At 41.7% G+C, this 12547-nt stretch overlaps 1 protein-coding gene across 2 annotated transcripts in view; it reads right to left on the bottom strand.

The window, feature by feature from the left end:
* FARP2 (FERM, ARH/RhoGEF and pleckstrin domain protein 2) overlaps positions 1–12030 on the bottom strand; it is a gene marked incomplete at both ends in the record, with an annotated part of 74749 nt that extends 62719 nt beyond the window's left edge. For both annotated transcript variants that reach the window (XM_082003762.1, XM_082003763.1), the window contains one exon: positions 11827–12030. In XM_082003762.1, the coding sequence (XP_081859888.1) occupies positions 11827–12030 (204 nt within the window). The remainder of the gene's footprint in view (positions 1–11826) is intronic.
* Between the last annotated feature and the right edge of the window lie 517 nt (positions 12031–12547).

The raw sequence follows: 12547 nt of genomic DNA, 5'->3' as shown, positions 1-12547 counted from the left end.
TGACAATCCTGACTGCTTCCAGGATTGGGTCAAGAGCTAGAGGAGTCAACCCAGCACACACGTAAGGTGCGTGAAACTTCTTCCAATTTTCTGGCCTAGCCACTGGTATGGTGGTGTTTTGTTTTGTGGGTTGTTTTTTTTTTTAACTTTTTTTTTCAGCCCGAGGGAGCACGGTCCAGCTGTCAGCACGCCGGAGGTCCCCCATTTGCGGCGGCAGCTTTTCTACACGGCGCTGGGAGAAGCCCCGGCACCTCCCGGCTCACTCCATGGCCAGACCTCGTTTCCCATGCCCGCAGCCTGCACTGTCACCGCGCCGGCAGAGCAGCCCCTGGACGCTGGAAGGCACTGCCGTCGGACCAGCACGAACATCCGCATCCGCCCCGAGCTGCAGCTGCACGGCATTTCTTATTTCATGGACACCGACTGAACTTTGGGAATACACCGCCACCCTGAAAACTATTTTGTAACACGTTCAGATAGCGTACATTTTCACCTTGAAAACGTACTACTTCTTTTAAATATTGTGTGACACGGTATTGCTACGTAGCATTGAAATCCAATTTACTCAAATATGGAAGCTGCAAAATCAAATACAAATTTCTGAGCTGTTTTAAGTTACATTATTACCCTGTATATTTGGCATAATTTTCTGTTAAAAAAAAAAAAAAATTCTAAGACTCTCCTCCCCAAGATTTTTTGTCCTAAGATTTCAATGGTTGGTTTTGTTGTGGTTTGTTTTTTTGTTTTTTGTTGTTTTTTTTTTTTTAAACAGAATCCACAGCCAGACAAATTATTCTAGAAATGTAAGCCTCTGGCTCATTTAATTAAGGTTAGCTTTAAAACCTGCTATCATTTAAAGGTTCAAGCAGTGTTAAAGCACTTCACTGCCAAATGAACCAGCTCTACCCAACAAACATGCTTTTCCAGAGTGGCTAGACTTGCTGGATGCCTGGAAGTAGGAAAACAATAATTTGTTGACATGGGAAAAGATCCCCAAGAGGGAGGGAATTATGTGAACGAGATTGGGAAACATACACGTAGGTAGACAGCATGTAGAGACAAAAAATGGTCCCAAGTTCCAAAAGCACTCTCATGCTGGAATACGTGGAGCACTCAAAATAAAACACACTGCGCTCACAGAAAAACAAAACGGCACCACAGGCATTCAGCCAACACGTGATCCCCAAGCACTATATACAAACAGCACATGAAGATCCACATAAAAATTATTGGGCATTGAGCAGAAATTCTGAGTTGCTTTTGTCACCTGGAGAGAGAAATACAAACGCACACCCCCCCAATACCTCTGCCTCATGCACTGCTCTAGACTACCTGGGAAACACGTAAGTCATTCAAATTAAAGCCCTGGACCACATCACTGGAAAGAGTTTTGCAGGATGCTACTGCTTGACAATTTGGCACCAGAGTTGACGCTTGCCAATAATTAAACATTCAGATGACAGCGGCAACAGTATCACGGAAAGCAGCTGCTTTGGGATGGTTTATCCCACACAGTGGCAAGATCACGGCAGTGGAAATGCCAGAAAATTGTGCTAACGGCAACGCTGGGGCAGTTTTTACAACACGTACAAATCATCTGCAAACGGCCAGAGCAATGCCGCACCAACAGCCTTCCTCAAACATCAAGCACACACTTAAAAGGGCTCAGCCTCGTCAGCATGCTACATTAAATAGCTGCACTATTTCAAACCTTTAAACAACTTGGTGGCTGAAAGAACCAAGAACAGATACAAGTGCCCAGTTATAAAAATGGCCTGCTGTCAAAACGGGCAGTATGCCATTAACAGCCATTCTCAAAAAAAGCCTTTTTCCGCTTCAAGAAATAGATTCATAACAGAACATCTAAGCACCTACTTTGTTCACAGAAGCTGTAAAACTGTATAATAAAGCTAAGAAATTAGAAGTTAGGAGACTGATGATCTCAATTTTTCCCCCCTGAACTCTGCTACAAGACCCTACACACTCAAGCAAACCTCCAACGTGCCTGGCCACTTCATGCACTTGGGCTGTAGGTACTCTAGGAACTCCCACAACATCATTTCATATGTGTGTATACGTATATAAAAAACCTCTATGTTCTTAAGTAATTTTAAACACAGACATAACTTTGCTTCCCTTTCCTCATAAAAAAAAGATTACTAAAATTGTTAGCCTTTCTCCATTAATTATGCTTTTGTCTCAAAACCATCACCCATGCTCACATCAACTAGATTGGATCTGGGCTTTCCCTATGAGGTGTTACAGTACTCCAAGTTGGCACACCACTTGAGGAAGCCTGCCCAAAGGAAATAACTTAAAACATTAAGGAAATAAGATGATCATGAAAGATTCTTTAAACAAATTAGGTATTTTTACAGGAAAGGCCAAAGCTATCTTTTGTTTTATGCAAAACTGAAATTGTACCAGCTGTCCTAACATCACTCCCCACTGTACTTTGAGCAGAGCTTCGATACCATGGCAATGGGTTAATAAATACCTACAGGTCAGATTAGATAAGGCTGAAGCTTTGTTAACTTCCCCCTTTCCAGCAGGAGTCTTTCCTACACCTCCGGCTTTGGGCTAGCTGCCCAAGAAGCGGGCTGAGGGGCACAGTGATGTTCGTCCTTCATGATTTCACTTGAAGTATACGTCAGACAAGTCTAACACAGACTCTCTACACAGTCCTCTCTCCTTTTTTCAAACTAATACGGGTATTTTACCACTCCCATTTTGTGCTCAAGCCCTACCAAGTGCTGTCCCCAAGCCTTCTTCCAGGGGCAGCCGGAGGAGAAGAGCAGCAGGCTCAGGTAGCAGAGATGTCAAACACGTCAGCCGAGATCTCACTGCTGGGAAAGAGGGCCTGCAACTGAGCTCCCATCGTTTCTCCTGCCCGAGCAGTGAGGAGGCATTAATAGTTAAAACACTTCATCTCCCATTCCTCTGCCGTGAGGCTGGGAAGAAATGAGTTCTTAAGTGATGTTTTCAAACCTGCTTTCACCATCATGAGAGTGCTCCAAAATACATGCATGTGTGCAAAACCCAAGCACAGTGCTACAAACGTGTCAAAAAGGCATCACAAGTTCTACTACAAGTGAAAAGAGATCACTAATGAGCAATATACCCCAATTTAGAGAGCCTGATTTTTGTTTCCCCCCAACACGTGTCATACCTGTGGGGTTTGACCACGCAGCCCAGGTCAGGGCAGCAGCACTGCTCAAAGACTTCCAGTAGTCTCTGAACTCACAATATAGACTACTTAGCAGCGTAATTCTCTTTTTTATTTTCTCTTTTTTCTTTTAAACTTATTTTTATTAATGAATGACTGCTCTGTCAGAGGGGTTTTCCCCCCCTCCACATCCAACATCACAGTCTTAAAAAGTAAATCTTTTATACTAGGTATCATCACCACAGCACAGTTTTTTAGATATTCAATTCATATGGTCTCCCTCGTACACAAGTAGGCAACATTGCCCTTACCAGAAATGTGTTTTATTGCAAGGAGAAACAGATGACACACAGGTATGCTTTTGCAACCCTGTTTATTTAAATGCATGTTCACAAGGCTTTCTTCCTCTGAACACAGCTGGGTACCAGGTGACACCATCCCGGCTCAACATCAAGTCCCTTTTTTCAGTAGGCACTAACCTAAAATTTCTCTGAACTGCCTCGTAGCACACTGCATTCCTGTAACTGTCTTTAGCTGACTGTGGGTTGTTTCTTGGCTTTTTTCTTCCCTTTCAGGCTCTATATATTCTACAGAATTACCCATCTGTGGAACCAATTTTGAATGTCACCCACACCCAGACGAGGCTTCCAGAGAACAACTGGTTGGTTTTGGTTTTTGTTGTGTTTTTTGCTGTGTGTGGGATTTGTTTTTTTTTTTTTTTTTACACAGCATTTCTTACCATTCTTTTGGTAGACCAGCATAAGACTGATTTTCACTATCTTTCATCACTGGATTCTGAAAAAAAAAATGAACACCTGTATTCTGTAGAAGTGTTTAAGAAACTTTCTTAAGTTTTTAAGTATTTCCTTCCTTTATTAGTGATGATTACACATTATTGGAATTAGAAAGCTAACAGGTAACAGCTTTTTCTAAGTTTGTGTATCAGTTATTTCGGAAGGCACCCAAAAGGAATTAAATACAAGAACTGTACCACTGCACAAGGCCATTAAGTTATGCATTGGTTTACTTTATCAGATCTCATCCAGACAGAAAAATTACAGGCAGAAAGTTCTCAGCATGCCTACAATAAATTAAAGAGAGCTTAAAAAGAGTTCAGCTTTACATGAACTCAGTGTTAAGCTAAGTAAATGCAGCACAGTGTTAAGCTAAGTAAATGCAGCACTCATACTGTTTCTCAGTTCACTCTTCTGAACCCATACAAGAGTAGTTTTTCATCTATGCACTTCATGCGGTGAAGCATACTCACTACAGTGTGTATCACTATCACAGCCATACAGTTATGAACTCAAACTAATACATTCATATTTCAAGGACTGTGATAACACTTGATGACCACTTTACTAAGTGGTTTCTGTGTTTTAAGTTACAGTGTGTGCATATAATAGACTTTTCGTACAGCAATATTCTGATTATTTCTCTTTTGCTACAGTGCAACTCAATTTTCTTTACACAGTGGGGCACCTAATGTCCAGAGAAATGCAAAATAGTAAATTGTATTTATAATATTTAATATATTATTTATATTTAATATATAATATTTAATATAATATTTATTTATAACACAATTTACATTCATTTTTTCCCTTAGGAAAAAAAAAACAAAAAAAGCCACACGCCCCCCAAATGTCTGTCAATAAAATGGCTGAGGTTTTACCTTTCCCCACCCAATACCACATTCCTACATAGCACCAAAAAAGTCAAGCCTCCAAACACAAAATAACAGGTTAAAAAAAAAATATGGTAGAATCAAACATTACACAAATTGCAACACTTCAATTGCTTTCTTTTTAAACCCTATAATAACTTCAAATTTTAAATAGTGAATTACTAACTTTCTCTTCTGAGGTCAGACAAAAATAAGTCCTAAGGCAGCTTATTTGCCATATTTAGGATAGTCAAACCAGAGCAATGACAGACATCTGGCTATGATTCTTTCTGGAATTTTGACTATTTCTTCCCAGCCAGGGAAGAAAAACACTGAGCTGACTAACACAGCATCTCGATTCCTTCAGCACAGTGCTTAATAGGATTCAGAAGCAGCCTGTCCTCCCACTTCCCACATATTTAAGCTGTTAATACTTTTACAGCACAGAAGGGAAAAAAGCCTTTATGAAAGGAAGGTCTAAGCAGGCAAAGGGAGAGCAAGGGAGAGGCAGGAGGGCCGCTCGCGTCGGAGGCTGGCTCTGCCGGGGAGCTGGCGGCAGGCTGCCCCGTCCTGCCGGAGTAGCCGCAGTGCCCAAACGCCGGCGATGCGCTGGTGGTTCGCCACGGCCCGCAGTAAGGACAGCCTCACGCACTCCATTGCTAACAGACGCGTATTTCATACCTAGAACTGCCTAATAACAGCATTTTAAGCTGCATAATTTCTGCTTCGGCCCCAACAAAGTTCTTAGGGGTGCTAATGTACCGTAAGAAGTTACTGATAAGCAGCATTTTTCACTGTGCACGAGGTGAAAACACTCTCTCCAAACCACGGGAAGTCACGAGGCACATACAAGCTGTCAGATTGCTTCCACAGCCGCCCCAAAAACCTCCCGCGGTCCCAGCCCAGCTCCTGATTTCAGGGCCCCCGACCGCAGCAAGTCACAGCCGTGGGCTCCGATGGCTGGTCGGAAACAACGGGCATCTGAAGCAGTGCCAATTTCATGACATCTTTTCAATTATACGGATGCCTTTTAATAATGCAATTTTAAAATTTAAATAAACCAAGGAAGAGTCATAGAGGTGGCCAGCAAGGACACTATCACTAGCGGACAGAATAATCATCACGTAGCTGTTTTCAACTTAGTGTAGAATAAAGCCACTTAAATTTTGTAGTAATACAACAGTAAGTAGTAAAACAACAGTAAGTTTCAAAGGGTAGATCAGTAAACTCCAAAAGAGACATGAGCAGTGAGAAGACAATACCTAATAAGAAAATAGCGGGGGGGGAAGTGTAATCTTATTTGGCTAGCCTGTTCTTATGAACAGCAGAGTCAAGCGTTTCGCTCCCAGGCAGGAGACGGACACATCACACCGCGCCGCAGGTATGCGGAACACACTCCATCTTTCACGTACTTGGTAAGAAAATGAGAAAAGATACAACCACCTTCAAGAAACTGAGTCATGCACAAGGAAACAACAGGCCTGGTAGAAATATAGAAAATAGGAAAAATCCCAACAAAACAAAAAAGCATTTTCCTAAGGCTCAGATTCATGCTCCAAGGCATGAGAATGCTTGTACTAGCCTGACCCACAGAGAAAGCCTTAAACAATACTGAACTTCAGAGCACGGTGGGACTGCAGGACAAAACCGAAATCCCAGCACAAGTTAGTTGAAATCTAAGGCAAATTCAAACCAACATAAAGCTAACTCATACTACTAACATGTTTTATTGAGAAGCAAGTTACTTCATTATAATTAAAAAAAGAGAGAACAGACTTGTGTGCTCAAAGCAGCCCAACGAAGAACAACATGAAAGAAAAAATACTAGTTTAAGTTTTCCCAGTGAGTAAAACAGGCAGGCAGACCCACCTGGTTTTGCTAAGCACCAAGAACCGCACTACGGTTTTAGGATGGCTGTTACAGTTTGACAGAATTCATTCTCCAGTAGGTAAAAATAGAGGAAAATTCAGCTGTAATATAACATGTAAGTATTTCTCACTCCCAAGTTTTATTTTACATTCAAACAGGAGAAGAGGAAGTACACGCAATTGAAGAGGTGCCAAGCTCTCCCCAAACACAGTTTGGTAAACTTGAAGCATAATAATCTAAAGTTCTTTTTCCAGGACACTTCCTCATAGCATAGAGCATAATTCAAATAAGCAAGCAAGCACATGTATTTCCTACATAAGGAACAACACATAGACCAAATGTTAAACGTCACATTATGGCAGCAATGCTATTAAATGTCTTATAAGCTAGTGCAAAGAGAAAACTGTGCCAGAGAGGCAGACCTTACAGTCTGCCTGTCTACAGATCCCACAGGAAAGTACTGCATCAGAGAAAGCAGCTGGAAGATGCGCAAGTCTGACTCCTTTCTTGTTGACTAAACCTGCTATTTCACTTACCGGGATTCTAAGACCCCACCAGACTCTCACCTACCTTCGGTACCACTCCCCTTCCAACTACACCATGCAAAAAGACCCCTTGTTTCCCCTAACCCAGACACGCACACTGTACTCTAGGTCTTCAACAGCTGTAGGTCTCTCACTGTAATACAATCCTCTTCCAACTCTACCACAAATCAAGGCAAAAGCCTTCAGCAAGTATAGGTCACAACTTCCTACACCCTGAATTCCTATAGCCCAAGCTGTCCTTTGTTGCAGTGCATTTTATTGCCTTCCATAAACAGCAGCAGACAAGTATAATTTCACCAAGTGGTCACCTTGGAAAATTAAACCCAGCCCAGGCCCTTCTACTTAAGAGTCTGCCATATTTTTATGCTGATCAAAGGCCTACAAGTTTAATCTCTTAAGAAAATCAGGAAAGCTGGCAGAACTTCTATTTTAAAACCCTGAAGTGTGCCCACAGTCTGAATTAAATTGAATTTTCCGATCATTCATGTAGTAGTCTGGAAAACCACCCATTTGGACTGACTTAGCTTGGAGGGAAGAGGACAGGTACATGGTATGGCACATGCAAGACTTGAACTGACTAAACAAGCTGGCCGTAAAAAGGGGAAAAAAACCACAACTCAGGAAAATAATTAATATTCAAGCCTAGCTTTGGATGGATATATTTCATTCTCTTTTCTCTTTTGGGAGGCAAAGGAGAAACCATAAATACAGAATTTTCAATTTTCTAAACACTGGAAAACATTTCAGCATTTCTCCATCCCCTAACATTGAAAACAGACTCCCCAGGGAGGGGCTCCGCCCCAGCGTATGTTAAAGAATAGCTCCCTCTTACTGATTAATGAAACCCATAGTTCGAAAGAAAATCTTACAGTACAGATGGTAAGAGTGCATAGAGACAACGGATTTTAGACAAAAGGCAGTGGATTGTAGCTATACTGAAATTTTAACACACTGTTCTAGATAGAACAATAACATGAAGGAAAGACTGTCTTTTGCTTTTTTGTTCTCATCCCATCCATTATGCCACTTTGTCAGTGTCTTTCCTTGCTCTTTGGTAAGTTAAAACACCCAAGTGATGGAGAAGAGCTACCAAATGAGAGTATCCACCAACATCTGCCAGGAGATAAGCAAGTGTTTCAAATGCATCTTGGAGAAAGGAGGGGATAACAAGGAAAAGCTGCATAGATTAAATCATTACTGTGGCTACTCTGTTTATCCCATACAGTTAAAAATGCTGATGTGGCTCATTTTAGGCGGCTTCACAAGTGAGGCAGAAAACAGGGCTCCTCTGTCAGCTTCCCAACCATGCCGCAAAGGGAAGGTCCCTCTCCAGAAGCTGACCACCATGCCTAGTCAGTCTCTTCCACCAACACACCACTTTTCTCAGGAAAAAAGTTATTTGCTATAGTTCTTAAAGACAGAAGGGAAAATTATTTGAAGAGGAGGAAAAAACACCTTTTGTCATAAGCTACATCTCCATTAGAAGGGCAGTGCCAACAGCACCTCTGAGAAAGGCCTCACTACACTGAAAAATCATTGCTGACCCGAATCAATAAACACAAACCCCATGAAGCAGGTAATGAAAACACCACCACCTCCCATTTCCACAACCAGTGAAAAAAATTGCAAAAGCAAAGAGGAGCAGGCAACCAACACGGCAATCAGAGCTTCAATCCCTCTAGGACAACTGCTTAGTCATGAATTTCTCTCTTTGCTTTTTTTAAAAAAAAATAAAAAGTGTGGCTATAGGCCACACCATCTATTCAGCAAACGTGGCTGACTTTTCCCAATTCTTGCCCTCAATCCCCAAGTAAAAAATTTCAATTTTCCATCAGAAACAGCAGTCAGCAGTTACTGCTATCCAACCAGTCCACCAAACAAATTAGGAGGCAGAGGGTTACAATTTAACACCTCATCCCTGTTTGCTATCATTTGCTACCACATTTAGACAAAAATGAAAGGCGATGTAGGCGCTGTATTAGTAGGACTGTAATGCTACACTTGCTGACTATGGACCTTTATGCGCTCAATGCTCTACATACGAACAAAGGATGACCCCTTCTCATCACCGCTTACAACATCAGGCAAAAGTTTCTAAGTTGTTTAGTTCCAACTGACCTCGTAAAAAGAATAGTACGATATTAACTACGGCCTCAGCTCGCTAGTTGCCCAAATTCAGATGTTTCTGTGGATGTCGTAATCAGAGAGAGCTTTCGAGGTAAAAAGAAAAAATAAGACAGTTCCTAATTACACGAAACCTCTGGTCGTGATGGGAAAAAACAGCAGCAGCAGCACAGGTACTGCATTGTTGCCCAGTTAGGGGATGGAGTCAAGTGTCTTCTTGCAGGGGACTACAGGTAGGGCCCTGACGAAAACTGAAAGCAGAGATAAGCAATCTACCTTTGAAGCTACAAAGAGAGGGAGCCCGTAGAGCAATGCAAAAAATGGTCAGCTGCTAGGAACAACGACCCATCAGGCTGACTCTTACTGCAACAGGCGAAATGGGTACATATGCAGCAAGACTGGAGAGGCTAAAGTCAACGAGAAGGTGATGACAACAATGAAGGTGTGAAATTAGGTGGTCCTGGGTGGGATGAGTTTTAGCTGTTTAGTTAAACAGTACCATTCCATAGATTGTACGGCACACCTGCAGGAGATGGCCCACTAAAGTAAATGAAAGAATCAGAGGTGAATAGAAACTACATTATTAGTCAGACAGGTGAGACTGCAGTATGACTCACAGCGGTCAAAAAAATTGTGTTGAGTGAGGAGTTCATGTTTTTTACATGAGAAGCTTGATGTTGACACATAAATATCCAAACCAAGTTTCACCAGGCAATGGCTGACTTTCTTTGGGGTCGAGAGACAGTGAAGAGTTGTGACACCGTAAAGAACTGAGCCATAGCTGAATTTGTGTTTGGTGGAAAGACTAACAATGAAGTGCTGTAGGATAAGACAAGGGGTTAAGGATGGAGCTAAACTGGACCTGCAATGGAAGCTACAGAGCAATGAAGATAATTGGAAGGATATACAGTCAAGATTGTTCCAGCAGGCGAAGGAGAACCAGGTCAAGAGAGTTTCAAAAAACAAGGTATTGTGGAAATAGTGAACCATGTCGAGCGCAGATGAGAACCACAGGGAACCAAGGGAGAGTGCTCAGAGGTTAGAGAGCAGCAGAGAAGCTCACGTAGAGCTCCAGGACAGGACCGCAGGGTCACCCAAGCATCAGCGAGTCTGAAAGGGAAAAAGGATTCTGAGGTTGTCCGAGAGGCAAGCACAGTCAAAGGATTTCCCTTCAGCAGTAGATCAAAGTCAGTAAGGCAAGCTTTGACTGTGTCAAAAAGAGCCACGTAAGAGTTACAAAGTAAGATGAAGAGGGTAAGGTTACTGAGGGAAGTGGATAATATGCATGAAAAGTGCAGACAGAGTTGGTACAAATACAATGAGGAAGAGAAGGAAAGTATCTAAGCTAAAATACAGAAGATCTGTAGTCACTGACTTCATGTAATAAAGCAGCAACTAGGAGTTATAAATTCTTTCTTGATTTTAACAGCTTATGGTAGACTTGCACTGATTTTCAAAATTACACGGGGGGTAGTTTTTTGGTGTTTTTTTTTTCTTTTTTTAGAATCAAAACACAAAAGCACTGATGTCTACACAAACTTGGGGGGAAAAAAAAAAAAATCAGACTTCATGTTTGAGAGTTGAAGAGCTCAACAGCAATGTGTAGAAGACATCCCCAAAAGCCACTATTTCTTTAGAGCTCCACAGACATGTTTTTCACTCTATTTGGAAAAACCTGTTTAAGTCTACGCAACAAACTAAGGCTACAAGTACTTAATTACAAAAGTCAGTTTGATACTAATGTAGCATATCCGATAGCCAAGTACCTTCACTAGACAGAGCTGTTTTCTAACAACTAATTTTAGCTTGCCTAAAGATCTAAGTCTGAGGTTAATGCTGAGAATGAAACAAGAATTTGAAGAACAAAAATTTTTGACTGTTTAAAAACAGAACCACCTCAATTTGAGCCCGGTTTGTATTTCTTAAGGCAGATTTCGCCTACTGCTAAGCATTCATACTTTTAAATACAAATTTTCAGAAACATTGCTACCCCTCTGATGCCTCCCTCTCAAAGTGTGGCAACAAGCAAAACTTTCAAATAGGAGCAAGTTTACTTGAAGAAGATATAAACCATTAAAATAATTAATAAAAAGTAGTAACTAAAAAAAAAAGCCCTCCTGCTCTCCCAACTGCCAAATCAACATAGCTGCATGTGGCTCAGGAAGCAAGAAGTTTGGCAGAAGATAGTTGGTGTTCCCCCAAAACAAATAACAGTTAAAGCTTCTTGTTACAGTATGTGCTTGTATTTAAAGTCTGTTTAAAACACATAACATCTATTATACTTTGAAGATCTTAAAAAGAAGGATGTTCTACTGATTTAACTACTTCTAAGCAGGTAAAATCCCTTTATTCAGATATTGCCTCAAAATGTCCCAGTTCTGTACAGCAGCACATCCTGTGAGCTTTACATTGTTGGAGGCCAAGTGTACTTGAAACCAGGTTTAAACCTCTCTTACCTCAATGTCGAGTACTTCCACCGTGTTGTCCAACATCTTTATTTTGATTGGTAGGTCCCGCTCGTGCGCTTTGGCAGGCGACGATGCCATTGCAGTAGAGAGGTTCTGTCCTGGCTCCAAGGTACTCACTCCCGTGGTTTTCTGGGCACCCAAACGAGAGCCAGGAGTCTGCAGGACTCTGTATGTTCCTTCTATCTCTCCCATCTTTCAACAGCGAGCAGAATCTAAAGAAACCTGGAAGAGGAGGATTACAGCCTGAAAGATAGTTTTCCACAGATATCCCATAGGAAAATACTACCCACTGAACCACAATCACACACAAAGCCCTTATTTAATGCTCTTCATCACATTATCAAAACCAATAATAAAGTTGGTGAAACTCTGGTCAACAATACAGCTGCTGGGAAGAAAATTAAGTGGCAAAAAAAGCCTATTCCAAAACATGGTTAGGAAATAGGATACTCAAACCTGTGCCCTCTGCACTCCTTACACACTGACTAATTTCTGATTAACTTTTTCTGCCTATTTAGCTCCCTAATCCAGGTGGCCACAAGCAGCACGAGCGCTGCTGACAGCACAAGAAAAGCCACCTGGAGCAGGCAGTGAAGGGTAACGCAGGACTCTGCCTTCTGCTGGCACCTAGCCGTCCCATTGACTTTGCTACAACGTCGGACCGCACCCCGAGATAACAGGAACAATTAACTTTCTTCATCCCTCAAAA

The sequence above is a fragment of the Phaethon aethereus genome, assembly GCF_964289735.1.
Source record: "Phaethon aethereus genome assembly, chromosome: 9".
In the NCBI taxonomy this organism is placed as follows: Eukaryota; Metazoa; Chordata; class Aves; order Phaethontiformes; family Phaethontidae; genus Phaethon; species Phaethon aethereus.
The sequence above is the reverse complement of the archived record's forward strand: the minus strand, read 5'-3'. Positions and strand labels throughout refer to the sequence as shown.